Genomic DNA, 16,443 nt, shown 5'->3' with positions numbered 1-16,443 from the left:
ATGTTTATTTCTCCCAAATCCATTGATTTTATTTGAGCTGTACTTATTCTCTAGGAATATTTTAAGTGTAAAAAGGCTTTTATAATGGGCAGGTATAGGCTTTATTTTGATTTTGATACTGAAATGTATTTACTTTGTATAGTTAACATACTATCCCTCTGTATCTTTTCAAGTTGTTCTTTCTGTAATATTCTTTATTATATATATAGTTTTCCTGTTTTTAACATATTAATGATTTTTTTTTTAAAAACACACCTTGTCCTGATAACTCTGAGGCTATCTTTTGAGATGGCACAAAGAATGTTAACAATGAATATTAGTAAATTAAGAACTTTAAAAAATCATGTTATTATGGATTTGGAGATTTAAAAATAACATATCTTTTGTATTATGATAATCTTTTAAAAAAATCTCTTACTGATACACTCTGTACTTCCAAAAATTATTTCATCTAATTGAGATATCTGAGATTGCATGTTAAATCTCCAAATTATTATTAAAAATTAATATTTAAAATTATTTTATCATTATTATGTTAATTTTGGTAATTATTAGAAAATTTAAAGAAATGTGTTGAGAGACAAAGAAAAAAACTGAAGTCTACCTACATTTCCATTGCTCTGCAATAGGCTTTCATGTGTGTAATTGAACATTCTTTAAAAGTGCTATCCTTAAAGGATGCGTTATATTCCAGCCTAATTATGTACCATTAGATGTTGAACCATTCTTCAAGTGTAATTTGATACTTCCAGCTTGAATGGATAGGTGGCTGCTGGAGAAATATTCCAAAATTACAAAAAGAGAAGGAGGAAAAGTTGTAGGACTAGATGAGGCATTTAGTTATGATTCAAAGAGCTGTGCCACATGTCTGTTATGTGACATAAAATGAAATGCTGAATTTGATAAAGAACTCTGGCCTCATCTCTTTGGAGATGGCCAGTGTAGAGCTGGGGTCCCTAAAGAGGATTACAGAAGGCAGATGGCTTCCTCTTCCGGTGTCCGACATTTTAATATGTCATCTCACTGCCTTTCATCAGGTTATACTTGAAGCATTCATTTCCTCCCTGCTGTTTTAGGGGAGCTGAGCAAAAGTTCGTGTATCTCAAACGTGTCGGGTTCTGCAACAGTCTCTTTATGCACTCGATGGCTACAATTACGAAGTCAAAGCCGGCATGTACAACTCTTTAATTAAACAATATTGCTTGAATAATATCCCCAGCTGTAGATGTATCATACAGTACTGTGGAAAAAAATTTCTCTAATGTTGTTTATCTCTACTTTGTCTCACAGATGTCGAAGGTTAAAACTCTCTAGTGACTCTCTGAAAATGAATACCGTTTTTTCTGCTGACTTTGTATCATCAGGATTTGTTACTGTTTGTGAATAAAATGATGCACCCTTAGTGAACATTAAACTATTAATAACATTGAAAATTCTAGTGAAAAACAAAGGGACAAATGAGTTATATTTATTTATTTTGATTTCCTGCTGTTACTGTTTTTCTCCTGTGGTTTAGAATATATAAAGAGATTTTTAAAAAACCCACAAAAAACAAACCAAAACTCTGAGTCTGCATGACTTCAGTCCTTCTGCTACATTTTTTTCCCTGTATTTCTCAGAATCTGGTTTAGGTTTGTTTCCATATTGAAACAAGTACCGCATAAAAATATTAGCAGCTGGTTCCAGGAATCATCTGGAGGGGATGCAGATGCGCTGTTATCATGGATCTTGTTGTGGAACTTTGGTGGAGATACTGTGCCTGTTATGATTAAAGAACTGCTCATTAGCAGTCCTTAAAAATAACAGAAAGAAACATTGGAATATAATGCGTAATTTTGTTTCCTGTTAGAAAGCAGAAGATGAGGATACTGTTCTCACACCTGATGGCACCAGGGAATTTCTGACGTTTGAAGTTCCGCTGAATGATTCAGGATCTGCTGGTCTTGGCGTCAGTGTCAAAGGTAACCGGTCAAAGGAGAACCACGCAGATTTAGGAATCTTCGTCAAGTCCATTATTAATGGAGGAGCAGCATCTAAAGTAAGCAAATGTCAACATTATCAAGCTTATGCTCATTCACAAAAATGTTTAATTACAGCCCTATTCTTATTTTGGAAACATGGAAGCAGTAAGGGCGAATTCTTTCCTCTACCCTCTTAGATCCTGTTTCTGTGACCTGTGAATTAAACCGATAAAAGACAGGTTAACAGGAGAAAATGTTTACAAATTTGATTGATGGGGGCTCCACAGGAAAAGTGAAAACCTAAAGAAGCAGTTAGACTTGGAAGCTTGTATACCATTTTAGCAAATGCTGATAAATTGTGGAGTAGGGATTAGACAAAGAAAGAGGGTTCGGACTTCCAGGTGTGGTAAATAGTGGGATGGTAAATGTACGAAGGAAACCGATGGTAGAAAAGGCTTATTTTGTAGGCTCATCTCAGTGCACCTCTGTCTCTGGTGGTGAGGGTCATTCTCCCCTTCCAGGTGTTGGAGAAGAGAGGGGGCACCTTCACAAGGAGAACCTTATGCCCACATTCAGCCAGACGCAGGGAGGACAGGTCCCCCTTCCTGTGTCTGCCATTTCTCAGTTGCCTTCTGCTAAAATAATCCCCATGCCAAAGTGGCGTGTTCTGGGGTAGCGTATTCTGATACCCTGTAACACTTAAATGTTTTCTGTTTTCTTCCTAATACCCCATCCATGATCAAACAACTAGTGCAATCTCAGTGATCTCTCACTGAGAGGAATTCATATCTTCGACTCCCCGTTTTGGGTCTCACAGAATTCACAGCCCATGGTCATTACGGTGAAATGGAGGTTATCTCTGCAAAGACTTAGCTCAGGTTCTGGCACAGAGCTAACCTACTGGAAAGGTTACTCTCTTCCCTTCCCCTCTCATCCCCTCCCATGGGTCACTTCTGTTTCCCAGTCTAGAGAAAATTTCCTGGCTCTCTGTGAAGGGGCACTTCTCTGCAATTGTCTAATAGCCTGGAGCTTTTGCAGGTTGTGAATAACCTCTCTGGGTGTCTCTGGAAGCAGGAAAGTAATCACTTTGTGTCCTATGAATTAGTATGCTATTTTGGTAAACAGATTATGATAATGACTTGATTTACAAATGTATAAATGATAGAAGTAGACACAGGCTGCAAGGGCCGCTTACACATTATTATGCTGGTGTTCAGCTGGGCATAATCCATTAGTATTAAAGCCCTTTTCTTTTTCTTTTTGCTTTGTTTTTATTTATTTATTTATTTAACGAAAGGGAAAGCAGCTTCTTTCATCACAGACTATTTAATGGCACTTATTTTTAACCTGCCTCCTTCCCAGGATGGGAGGCTTCGGGTGAACGATCAACTGATAGCAGTGAATGGAGAATCCCTGTTGGGCAAGACAAACCAGGATGCCATGGAAACCCTCCGGAGGTCCATGTCCACCGAAGGGAACAAGCGAGGAATGATCCAGCTCATTGTGGCAAGGAGAATAACCAAAGGCACCGAGGTAAAGAATGAGAAAGACAAGGGGCATCTGAAATGGTCACAGGACCAAGTTCTTCCCTAACATTGGGCCAAGAATGGCAGGTCCAGGGGCTTTGCCTTGAAAGGCTCAATTATGTTTGCTGGCTAGAGTTTATTGTACTGTCAGTGGATTGTGATTTGTCTTCTTAATTCTGTGATCAAAATATCCCTAAGTGTGCAGTAATACTTCTCTTGCCACTTCAAGAGATAACACTGGGATCTCGAAGGCACCTTTAGCTGGGTTCAAGAAACAGGGCCACGCCTTCCTGCTCAGAGCCCGCACTTTCTCTTCTGTTCAGCGGTGTTGAACCAGGAGGGAGAAACATTGAAGTGATTGCTTGTTCCCTTGCTTATCTAAAACGGGGGCCTCTTGTAAAGCCCCTCACAGGGGAGAGTCTGTTTCTCTTGTGACATTGTCAGAAGTGTAAGCCCCCCTTCCTACCCCCTGGCCCCCTTTCTCCTTCACTGTAGGGCTGAGTATTTTCCTCCGGAGGGGCTGCCTTTTCAGTGGTATCTCCTGCATAAAACCACAGTGGGTTCTGCACATGTGCTGCCGTCTGTAATTAGGCAATGGGTGGGAAGGTTTCCTCTCCCAAGGGGTGTGATCATCTGTCTTCCCAAATAGTAAAAACATACCAAGTAGACTTGCATAGCGGGCCATTTGAGAATGTAAAGGGAATTATATACAGATTTGTTAATTAATATTAGAACCTGAAAAAGAGTGTTTTCAAAGAATTTTTATAAAGTATGTGCCACCTCTAGGAAACAGGTGGGACCTGCTTGCTGAAAGTATAACGTTTGTCGTTTTTGTTTTTATTGATGCTCAACTCCTCACATTTTTAAGTCAGCTAAGAGAAAATGATTAGCAAATGGTACAAACTGGAACGTATATCCAAACTGCTTAGGTGTTTTTCTTAGTTTTAAAATCTGTGTTTAATATATAAAGCAAGCCATCGATGATGGCTCATCTGATCCTTTAATACAATAGGATTTTGCCACATACCCTTGTGCTCAGTGGGTAGTCAGTGGAGAGGTGACCAATTTTGAAAGTTTACTGACCGTAGACTTTTTTTTACACTTGTTTTTATTTTCCAAATGGAGAGCGGCTTAATGCTAATTAACAAATTAGTTTCCACAACAACAAGAGAACAGTGTCACCTTAACTAAAAACCTCAGAGTGGAAAACTGTGGGAAGTAAAACATGTACTTTCTTAATTATAAATATAAATGCTAATCCCTCAGGGTAGGCTATGGGATTGGCTTTCTTGAATGATAATTTTTATTGGTTTCCAAATCATTAACTGATGTTTTTGTTTTTTTATACATTTATTTTATTTATTTATTTATTTGGCTGTGTTGGGTCTTCGTTTCTGTGCGAGGGCTTTCTCTAGTTACGGCGAGCGGGGGCCACTCTTCATCACGGTTTGCGGGCCTCTCATTGTCGCAGCCTCTCCCGTTGCGGAGCACAGGCTCCAGACGCACAGGCTCAGTAGTTGTGGCACACGGGCTTAGTTGCTCCGCGGCATGTGGGATCTTCCCAGACCAGGGCTCGAACCCGTGTCCCCTGCATTGGCAGGCGGATTCTCAACCACTGCGCCACCAGGGAAGCCCAACTGACGTTTTTAATGTAAGTCCTCCAAAGAGCTATGTGAAAAATTCTCCACAGTAAGTTCACAAGACACAGTGTTCTTTATTAGGTCTTTTTCAAAAATGGAATAATTCCACATACCGTAAGACTGCATTCGTGTGACAGATGTTCATTGAGCATCTACTACATTCAGAAAATAAGTTAGATCCTGGGGATAAGGTGGTGAATACAGACAGATGGAGTTCCCTCTCTGGACGTTCTCCTGGACCATAGATCATATTCTTAGTCTCTTTAAAAACAAACTAAAATTTCTCAAAGTTTTCCTTTAGAGAGAAACATTGAAATGTTATAGGGGGACTTAAAATGTAAGAAATGGACTGAAGGGCAGCATCCTGAATCCAGACGTGTTTTTGTCTGGCTCAGGTGGTTCCCCAAACAAACCTATACCAACCTGAAAACGTTTTGATGAAAGCACTGATTTGATCCCCTGTTGCCCTATAAAACACATGGAATTGGAATCCCACTGCAATATCTCCGTCTCATTCACTTCTGCATATGAATTTATGTGAATGAAAATGATTTAAGGGAACAGAGGCAGTAATAGACTTTAATATTCAATATTCTTTACGGTATCATTTTCATACATTGCTGGTTATTACTATTTCTTAGGATACAGTAAGCTTATAAAGCAATTATGTCAAAAAAAAATCTTATCACGAGTGCTGTGCTCTCTTTGTAATACCAGCGAAAAGCCTTTTGTACTGACAGGGTTTAACTGAAGGATTCTGTGAAGACAGAAGAGCTCATTTCAGCTTCCCATAAGTCTTAAGACGTGACTTTGCTGCCGTTGTACTTATATAGTACCTTTGCAGAAACATCTCCCTGGATTACTGGAAGGGTACGTGTAAGTTATATTACCGTAAATATTGATATAAGCATAGGGTGTCTTGTCACAGATGAACCTCAGGCCAGAATAATGTGCTGAGTTCTCTCCTCCTGGGTCCATCTGTCAGCCGTGTGGTCCGGCCTTTGACAATATCACAGAATTATATTTTACTAACTCATCTTTAAATCAAGGGTTTGCATACTTATTTTCAAGCTAGAGAAGATGAAAATTCGCAGAAGAACATCTTTTGTGCTTTGTCACCTCTTCCCTTGCCCTCTTCTATATGTGGGAAGTGCTGTCTGTTATCTTAGTATGTTTTCTTCAAAATTGGCAACTCTCGGCATGAAATACCATCTTCCCTTGCACTTCCCTCGTCTTTGTCCCCATACAGCACATTTGAGACATGTTCTAGAAGATGCTTCTCAATCCCTTCCACTTGACTTCTCAGGAGTCTGTGAACACTGCCTCGTTCTTGAATCCTTTCGTGCCAGCTCTCTCCGCTTTTCTCCTGCTTCTCTCTGGCCCTCTGTCTCCTTTAAGCTTGCTCTCTTCTGCCTGTTCCGTTTTTGGTTAGTATTCCTCAAGGCGTTCTCTGGGCTGTGTCTTCTTCCTCACATGCTCCCTGGGAGACCTTCATTCCTTGGTCTTCAGGTACCACTTTCCTTATGATGAATCCCATGGTCCTGTTTTCAGCTCAGGACTCTACTCTAGTTCCAGATCCCTCTGTCCAGCCACCCATGGAGATGTCCACTGGTATGTCTCTCAGGCACCTATGCTTTTTCCACCAAAACCCATTCCTCCCTCAGTTCTTCATCTACCTTGTCCTCCTTCCCCCCAAGATAGCTCCACTGTTTCTTTACTTGTAGAAGCTGGAAATCTGGGGTGGCTCTGACTTCTCAAATGCCTTTTCTATCTCTGTTGCCTCCTTCTCTGGAATCTCTCTCCTCCCTCCCTCCTCTCCATCCCCCTGCCCTTACCCCATCCTCTCACCGGGCTCTCTGCTGCAGCTCCCTGAAGGACTTCTCTCTCAACCCATTTTGTCTACACGGCAGTAAGGCACATCTTCCCACAAAACAAACTGATCGTGTCACTTCCGGCCGAAATCTCTTCGGGAGCTTTCCTTCCTTTCCAGGATGGGTGCCAGTCTCCATCACGTGGCCACTAGGACGTGCACAAACCAGCCCCTGTGTCCACCAGCCTGTCCCTTACACGACCTGAAATTTCTCAGATGTCTGATGCTGCCTTTCACCTCTGGATTTTCCACATGAGTCAGTTCTGCTCCTTGTTCTAGAAAAGTCAGCCTTTAGATTTCAGTATCCTCTCTCCAAAGCCTTTCCGTAGCCCTGGGTACTCACCTTCAGGCGGCAGCTGTCACACCATCATGGTTCCTCTCTGGTTTTCTTTGGTGGGAACTGCAAATTCTGAGATGGCTGGCACCTTGTTCATCTCTCCATCACTGGGGTCCAACCCAAGGCTGACACCTAAACATGGACTGAATGATGAGGGAAATAATCCCAGAGAGTCGAGCCTTTTTAGAAGAAAAAAATTAACTTAGTTACTGTTAGACACTGAAGTTCTAACAAGGCAAGGTAACAGAATTCATGTTTTAGCAGTGATTCTGGATTTCCTTCACTTTCCTTAGCTCTAATGCTCTTACTTAAGTATTTAAAAACATTCCATAAGCTGTAATTATTTCTTTAAAAAAGAGAGAGAAAAGAAATGGCTTTCCTTTGTTTTGTGCTCCTGAAGGATGGATGAACTTTTTTGGCATCTCTTCCATTGGAAAGAATACATAAAGCAGGAGGCAGAAACATTGGTATCATTGCAAAGGACAAATTTGTTGAGGACTTTGAAGGAGAACTTTGAGAAATGGGTATTGAAAGTCAACTTGTGTAGGAGAATTATGATAATTCTAAATGTTCCAAGGAAATTAGTATTTGTAGGAATTACTGCAATTTAACCTAGTTTGCAGTCACCTCATTATATCTTTGTTAGACATGATTTCATATAAAGCCTGCCTTGGTACCAATAGAGAGTAAGACCAGGTAAGTTTTCTCTTAGCCCCCATGCTGAGGAATTTAGTCACCAAGGACTACTTTTTTTTTTAAGAAGAAGAAATAAAACTTTTTATTTCCAGATAACATGATTTCTACGTAAAAAATCCTAAGGAATCTACAAGGCAATTACTTTAGAACAAGTAAGTGAATTTAGCAAGATCATAGGACAGTAGGCCAATGTACAAAATCCATTTTATTTGTATGTACTAGGAATAGACAATTTGACAGTAAAATAAAAATCAATATCATGTACCGTAATATCAAAAATCATAAAATACTTAGGGATAAATTTTACAACACAGGTAATCTCTGTACTCGTAATTCTATAAAACGTCACTGAAAAATAAAATAGACCTAAATTAGTGGAGTGATATATGATTAGCACTCAGTATCACTGAAGTATCAGTTCTCTCAAATTGGCCTATTGATTTAATAAACTCTCTTTAATCATCCCAGCAGAAATTTTTATAGCAATGGACAAACTGATTACCAATTGGGATTATTAATTTTTATATTATTTATTATTATGTTATTATTATTTAATTTATATGAAAATCTAGAACTGTAAAAACTATTCTAGGATGAAAATATCATTGGTTGCTTTTGGACGGGTTGGGATTGAGTGGGAAATAATAGGAAGGAATTTAATGAGGTGATGGCAATGCCCTTTATCCAGAGAGGGGTGTACATTACATGGGTTTATCAATTTGGCAAAACTTACTGAACTGACCAAGGACTACTTTAAAGTGAATTGTCTCTCTACGTTTAATTCTCTTAGAAAGCTACATTAGAATAGGAAGAGACCTAAGGTATCGTTTATGATTTTCTTTATTTTATATATGAAGAAATAAATACAGAGAAGCCAAATGAGGTGCTTAATGGCTGCAAGGCCAAGGTAGTGGCAGAGTAATTTAGAAGCAAGGTGTCCATCCCTCTTATGCACATGAGAGGGTCTGATTGCCTGTGAGTGTGGGGTTCAAGCAGTTGATACTCTGGCTGTGTTGGGAAGAGGTGGATAGTAAACCCATGAGTCCCAGCGTCAGGCAGGCCATCGCGTTCTGGGTCTGTCACATCCAGGCTTACTTCATCCTCTGGTCAGTGCTGTTAGCCACATGGGAACGTGGAGGACATTAGCTGTAGTGCTGCGTGAAAGCAGAACCTGGAACTGAACCCTGAAACTCCAGCCACTCTTCTCCAAAGAAAGCTAGACCTTGTCTTACTATTCATTGTCCTGTGTTAACTAGTCCTTCGGATGTTAGTCCTTTCTGCAATGTGTGATTGTAATCTCCATCAACTTTCTTTTACTTTCAGCCTTGTGCTGTGCCCTTAGCTTTAAAGGCCCGCTTCCACATGGCCGATACATATGAGATCTCGAAACCGATTTAAGGAAACTCTGAGTCATTCACTCAGAAATGAATTTATTCATCCAGTTATTCACCCAGTGCCTGCTCTGTGCCAGGAATTGGGGATAGAATAGAATAAGCTTATAAAGACTGAAATATCGGATAATAAGATCGTGCCAATTACTAACTGGGACCCAGGTTTCGGTTTGCTGGAGGGGATTAGGGCCATATCTATGCCAGCTTTTCACCGTTTCTAGTTGAGATGGTGGGGTACGTTTTCTTTATGTGAAAGACATGATTTGACCCACTATTGCACACTTAAAAGAACTTGAGATTTTATTAAGCCCCACAGATATTGGATTAGTTTTTTAAAAGAAACCAATATTTTACCTTTTCCTAGGAAGAGTAAGCCAAATGTATAATATGAAGCATATTCACTGGACAATATCCAGTTCTTTGTTATTGAATAGCACTTATTATTTTCTGATTATAAAAGCAATATATGATCATTTGAATATCTTTTTAAGAACGTACTACATTACATTGTTTATAGGTATGGGGTAATTCCCAATTTTTGTGTCTTTGTAAATGAAGTTCTGATAGATACTGATCAGCACGAGTCTTTATGACTCACCTAACTTATTATTTTGTGAGGATAGTGACCACAAAGTGAAATCGATGGCCGGGTCACAGAATATAGGATATTCTTTGGCCTGGGACATTTATCTCCACGTTACTCTGGGAAGAGACTGTATCACTTTATGCTGATCCCCAGTATGAGTTATCTTGCTGCAACATAGTTTTCTTTAATGGATGTAAAGGCTTTCCTGTTTTCTTAGGGATGGAGTTGAGGGCGTCCCACACAATTGTCCCTACTCGGGACTGAGTTCTGTTGAATGGAAGAACATTTTTTGCAGTTAAAACGACAAAGTGAAAATTGCAGTTCTTTTATTTTGGTGTCTTCTTTGAATTAAGCTTAATTTGATAAGGTTTTTATATGTGGAGATCAGAAGGGCCTGGGAGCAGCCCATACTGCAGGAAGGCCAGGCCAGTCTTCCAGGACTGCCCTCCTTGGAGTGGCTAAGCTCCCATTCTGAGGATGCGATGCATTCCTCTTCCTTAAACTCAATTGCTTGTAACAAAAAAAATCATCAGAAGATTTAAAACAAAACTCTGTACTCCAATCAGTTTTTTTTTTTTAAGAAATTAAAAGGCATTGTGTCTTCTGTTAAATATTTATGTATTTGGCCATTGATGTCTTCATTTAAATCTGTCTTTTGAGATGCAAATTAGACATGGTTAGGGAGGTGGGGAGGTACAGAAGCTTTCCCATGAAAGTGTTCAAGTACAAGGTCCCTAATGAACAGGCATCTTATTGTTTTTCTCTGGAAAGCCTGCCTGTGCTATTTTTAAAATAGAATTTTTATTTGACTTTATAAAATTCTAAAATAGCCTCTTGGGATATTTAGGGATTTCTCATAAAGGTGCTTTATAAAGATTTTATCATCTAGAAAATTGCAGTTATATGCTTCAATTAAATGTATTTGTAAAGCAAACTCGAGGATGTGTTGTCTGCCTTATGATTAAATAAATTATTGTGTAGGATGCAGGTCTTGTGTGTCGAGACTTGTATAGCAGGTCTCTAATGTATGTGCTCATTAAAAAAATTCACACATGCCTGTTTTTAAGGTATTGGGTATTTGTTGTGTTTGTTTTTACTTCTCCAGAGTACCTTGGAATTTAGGAATAATGTTCTTTCAGAAAATGTTCTTGTATTTTTTTACATCTAAGACCTGGAATATTTAATTTACTTTTCAGTAAAGCTGTCAGTTGTAAGCTGCAATTTAAAAAAAAAAAAAAAAACAACTAATAAAACAAATCCTCATTTCACAATTTAAACCTTATTGAGTCTAATTCACTAGCGCTGCTAGTTTATTATTCTCCCGCAGTTTGACGTGCCTCCAATTGTAATTGTGTTGACCCTTCAGTGCATTAAATCTCCCCGGTGCTTATCAAACTGGGCGAGATAAGTCTGCAATTCGGAACTTCATTAAATATCTCATTTATATTAAACAGATGATAGCTTCTAACAGAAATAATAATTTGTTCAGGTGAAGGAGCCACAGTTGTGGTTTCCTCTGTTTGGAATGTGCAGTCCTCTCTCCACTTTGCTGTGCTCTGCTCCCTGCCTCCACACGGGCCCCTCCACCCCACCCCCCAGCCCTCCCTGTCTCTGGCTGCCGGCCAGCTCCAAAGCATCATAAGATTTTAGTTGGTGGGGTTAACCTCAGAGCCCACACTGGGAGGATTTGTGTGCTTTGTTCCTCCTTGTTTCATGGCTTTACTAATACAGAGTTCTCACTCATAATATGTTTATGAAGTATATGACTTTATAAGGCACAGCTGTCCTAAAGAACGCCACATACTATTTTAATTCTTGGTGATACGAATCCACCTATATTCTTTGTTTATCTAGCAGATTCTATATATTTGCAGAATAGCTACCTTTGCCTGCCTCATTAGAATACTGGGTTTTAACTTCTGTTTTGTCAATATCCTGTGTAGTTTATTTTCTCTCAGTTACTATCTCATACTTAAGAACACAATGAAAGAATAGGATGATCGTTTCTAATTTCAGCAGAAGAAACTGAGGCTTGGTGTATTGTTGAAGACACCCGAACTGACAGGTGGTCTTTAGGTCTTAGAGAGCGGGTGGTCATTCTCCCCCCACACACACCAAGGTGTGCTGTTAGGTGTATTTATGCACTCTAAGTGTGAAAAGTAGACTTAAATTCCAGCTTCCATTCTGATGACGATAAAGCATGTCTAGCGCAGGGCAACATCGCATAAAGAATTCTGAATTAAACCATAACTCAGATTGACTTCAACAGATACTGTCAAGCTGAAAAAAAATAAGCGACAAGGTGAGTTTGATAAAAAAGCCTTTAATCTACATATTTTTCCTCCAGTGGTTGAAATCTGACAACTTCATGGGAGGCGCAGTGTAAAGTGGCACAGAAAGTTGGTCATTAGGCAAAGCTGTCATCACAAACTATTTTGGTATAGGGTGAAAAGTTCTAGTTCATTTGGTACCCAGTTCGATGCAGACCCTGGGCAAGTTGGGTCTAATTCCCCCATGCTGGTCATGGGCCTCCAGTTCTGACTTTACCTCGCCCCCCCCCCCCCCCTGCAGCTGAAGTCACCTGGGAGCCCCTCTGGACCTGAGCTGCCCATTGAAACGGTGTTGGATGATAGAGAACGAAGGATTTCCCACTCCCTCTACAGCGGGCTTGAGGGGCTTGATGAATCACCCACGAGAAATGCTGCCCTCAGCAGGATAATGGGTGAGTCAGGTAAAACCCTGTTGATCACATCTTGTTTTTATGCTTTTACTGGTTCACAGAGAGGTTATTAATGTAACGTTAATGTAAAGGAGGCCCATGTTTTCAAGGGGAAGAGGAGCAGGTTCATTATAATCATTCAGGAAGTGTTAATGTGAAGAGAGGAAGTCAATACATTGATTTTGTTAAGTGAGTTTTGGATCCTGTAACGTGGGAAAGGGAAAAAAGAAGGGGATCACACAGAAGTGTTTTCCAGTGATCAAGATATTCTTAGCATGTTTGAGACGATAAGTGAAGCTGTGTTTTTGTTTTCAAATCAAAATTTAGTGGCTTATGGCAAGAAGGATTCAAAAGTTACATGTTTACAATAGCACTGTTTGGAGGGAGGGGAAAAATATGTATATGCATGTATGTGAATATTCACATTTTGTGGTTTGTACTTAATAAGGTGTTACCCTTTTTTAATTGCATCTTGACTTTTTCAAAGCCTTCATTTGAAAATCCTGAAACTAGTTTTTCACATCCTTTGTTTGCATTCAGCACCGTACTGTCTGCGTGGCCCCCAGTGAGGAAGGAGGTTGATTAGCACTTGCTCTGCAGCCGTTCAGCTCTCTGCTAACAGATCCCGTTAATAAAGACTTGCTTTGCCACCAGAGTGGTTTGATTTACTGAGTTGCTCATCTTGGGATTCGCTTGTGAGAGTTGTCAAATGTAACACATAAGAAGCTGTTTTGATTAAAATAGCACGTGACATAAAACGCCCATTGCTGGTGTGTTTCTCAAGCCTCTAATATGAAGTACAACCTAAATTTAACTCCATTTTGAGCACACTTAATGGAGATTTAATACAATTCACGTCTCCATTAGGAAGCTTCGCTGGAACAGGAATTTGTTTCCTTCATCAGTGGATGTTTATGGAAAGCCTGCTGTTGGCAAGACATTGTGTATATATACTTTTGCTGTAGATACAAAGACAGGTGAGAATCAGTCTGCCGTCAGAGAACTTTCTAGCGGGCACGATAGGAAAAATACGTGAACATGACTGGTAGAATTTTCTGTTGTTCTTCCTCTAATCCTTCTTGCTTTCTTGTTTGGAAAAATCGCTGAATTCCTCATTTCTTAGTTTGTGATGTGTGGAATGAAGACGCGCCAGCTCTCTGGTTTAATTCTGCCAACAGTTCTCTTTCGGCCTGCTTGACTTAGTGCAAGTCGGGGAAGGACGCGGAAGACATTGCACACCTGTCAGGTGACAGGCATTGCACATAGTTTGTCAGATTAACCTTTGCTTATTAATGATCACTCTCCTCACCGCGGTGGGGTTTTCCCTACTTTCCTGGTTTTGCTGTGACACTTTATCTTCGTTAAATACTTCTTTTTTTTTTTTGCGGTACGTGGGCCTCTCACTGTTGTGGCCTCTCCCGTTGCGGAGCACAGGCTCTGGACGCGCAGGCTCAGCGGCCATGGCTCACGGGCCCAGCCGCTCCGCGGCATGTGGGATCCTTCCGGACCGGGGCACGGACCCGTGTCCCCTGCATCGGCAGGCGGACTCTCAACCACTGCTCCACCAGGGAAGCCAGTTAAATACTTTTTTATTGATGAAAATTCAAGACCCCTTGAGCGAGAGAGTGTATGTGTTCCCTGGATCTGTGTGCATACAAAGTGATTCGCTGTAATTTCCCCTTTATTATAGGAACATAGGACTTGCCATACTGAATCAGACCATTGGTCCACCAGTTCCTGTAACCTGCGTCCTGACTCCAATCCCTGATGCTTCAGAGGAAGGCGAAAAACTAAAACTAAAAAACAAAACCCCCACAATTCACCTAGTGACCTTTGGAAATGCTGTATATATGGGTTGAGGATTCTTTCTTTTTCTTCAGTCTATTGCTCTGATTTTATTAGCTGTGGCCTCGTTAGTCCTCTTAAGTTTGCACTAGAGTTGGCATTGTTTTCCCTTCCCTCTGCTAGAGATGTAATGGACTTGAAAATTCCAGATGCTTCTGCTGGGGCAGTAATCTTCCAGCTCTGTGCTTTGTGATGTACTGTGCGTGGCCTTTTGGGCTGGGGTGGGGGGCAGTGACAGACTCCTTACTCTTCGTTGGTAGGCCAAATTGATGTGAATGATTTGGATATTTTCTTAAGATAGTTTTTTACATGTTGTGTGGGAAACTAGGGATCCCATATAGTTTTACTCTGAGAAATGTATATGCTTAATTTGATTTATCTTGAGTTTTATAAATTCGAAAATTCCTCAGTCTTTGTCAGTCCCTATTTCAGCATCATTGGCCCTAAGAAACAGACAGTGTTCGTAACATCACTTTCCACTTACTTGCAAAGATAGTACCTTGCAACAAGATACCAAAGCCAGGTACCAAATATAAGAAATTAAAGCATTGACTTTCAGTTAACCTAAACCAATAGCAACAGTATTTACTGCTGGGCACAGTATCTGGGTGCATGGAAAATTTTCAGATCTTGTTTGGTTAGCAGTCGTCTTCTATACCTTTAGGATATCTCCTGTGTAGACACCAGTGGAGGTGGTGGTATCTGCTCCATGATCTGCTATGATTCAGATAGAACTTTGTATTGAAATTCCAGCTGACTACATTAAGAAGTGATTAATTTTATGTGGACAGGGTGAATTTTCATGTAGCATATTCCTCCTGTGGGACTCTAGACCCAAAAGGAGCTTTGAGGCTTTCTGACTCATTTCTATGGGAACCTAACCCAGGAGAGAAGCTTCCAAAAACTAGACCAAAAAAGGAAGAGATTTTAGAGTTGGAAGCATGTCAGATGTCATCAGCTACACTTTCCCACTTAACAGATAAAAGAACTAAGTCCCAAGATCCCATGACGATTTTTGTTTTATTTTGTTCTTGGCTCTTTCCTCTTTCTAAAAATAGCCATCTCTGAGGAATACTGGGATCACACAATAAGTGTTAGTGACATTCATCCTTTATTGACATCCATTTTTAAGTACCCACATTTTCAAGCAACTGGCTTCAGACAGTCTAACAGAATCTTCCATTCTGGCAACCACTGTGATTTAAAAATCAAAGAAGTTATCTTTGCAACAACCTTACAAATCGTGTACTCCAACCTACTAAACGTCTGTTCAGGGGAATTCTGGCCCAAAGAAGTTAAGTGACAGGTCTGAAGCCCCAGACTTCCGTGTTTCTGAACCAGAATTACGATGCATATTTTTCTGAGTCACGAGTCTCAGATTACTGGAACCTGATCGATCTCCTTAGCTCTTGGTGGGGTCAGCCAGAGTTGCAGCCAAAGGCAAGAGTTCTCCAAGTGTCATCTGTATTGGCTGACTTTCCACTATCATGGATTTTCAAGGAGTAATTTTGGATATTTATCAAAAAGAAACCTGTAGCAAGGCTACATAGGATTTCTTCCTTTTAAAAGCCTTAAAAGTATTTTACAAATGGCTGGACTGTCTTAACTGGTACTGCTAATAACCATAGAGGTAATAGGTGTAGCTAATTTCACCAGCGTGTTCACTTCATAGGACATATCACAAGCTGACATTTGGGAGCATGGAACCTTAAATGTTTTCCAACTTTTTTATCTGAAGAATTTTTCTGTTTAAAGCACAACTGAAATCTGTGGTCTCCATTTTTTAATGTAATCTCAGTAGTTTTTACATTGATACATTGTGGTGAGTTTAAAAAATAATTCTGTTCAGAATACTTTGATCTTGTTAGAAAG

General features: G+C 40.0%; 1 protein-coding gene across 23 annotated transcripts in view; it reads left to right on the top strand.

Annotated features, from left to right (window-relative positions):
• The window catches only part of PARD3 (par-3 family cell polarity regulator), a 639,255-nt gene that overhangs the window by 376,917 nt on the left and 245,895 nt on the right, over nucleotides 1-16,443 (top strand). For 15 of the 23 annotated variants that reach the window (XR_004348311.1, XM_032621841.1, XM_032621839.1 and 12 more), the window contains 3 exons: nucleotides 1,850-2,038; nucleotides 3,324-3,494; nucleotides 12,579-12,729. Coding sequence is in view for 22 of the 23 variants with exons in the window: in XM_032621841.1 (XP_032477732.1) it covers nucleotides 1,850-2,038; nucleotides 3,324-3,494; nucleotides 12,579-12,729 (511 nt within the window). In the remaining variant the exon portion in view is untranslated. Of the gene's footprint in view, nucleotides 1-1,849; nucleotides 2,039-3,323; nucleotides 3,495-12,578; nucleotides 12,739-16,443 lie in introns of all 23 variants that reach the window. The other 8 variants (XM_032621838.1, XM_032621835.1, XM_032621827.1 and 5 more) reach the window with 1 other exon arrangement.

This window comes from Phocoena sinus, chromosome 2 (assembly GCF_008692025.1).
Source record: "Phocoena sinus isolate mPhoSin1 chromosome 2, mPhoSin1.pri, whole genome shotgun sequence".
Lineage (NCBI taxonomy): Eukaryota > Metazoa > Chordata > Mammalia > Artiodactyla > Phocoenidae > Phocoena > Phocoena sinus.
Note: the sequence above shows the minus strand (reverse complement) of the source record. Positions and strands in the feature narration are given on the sequence as shown.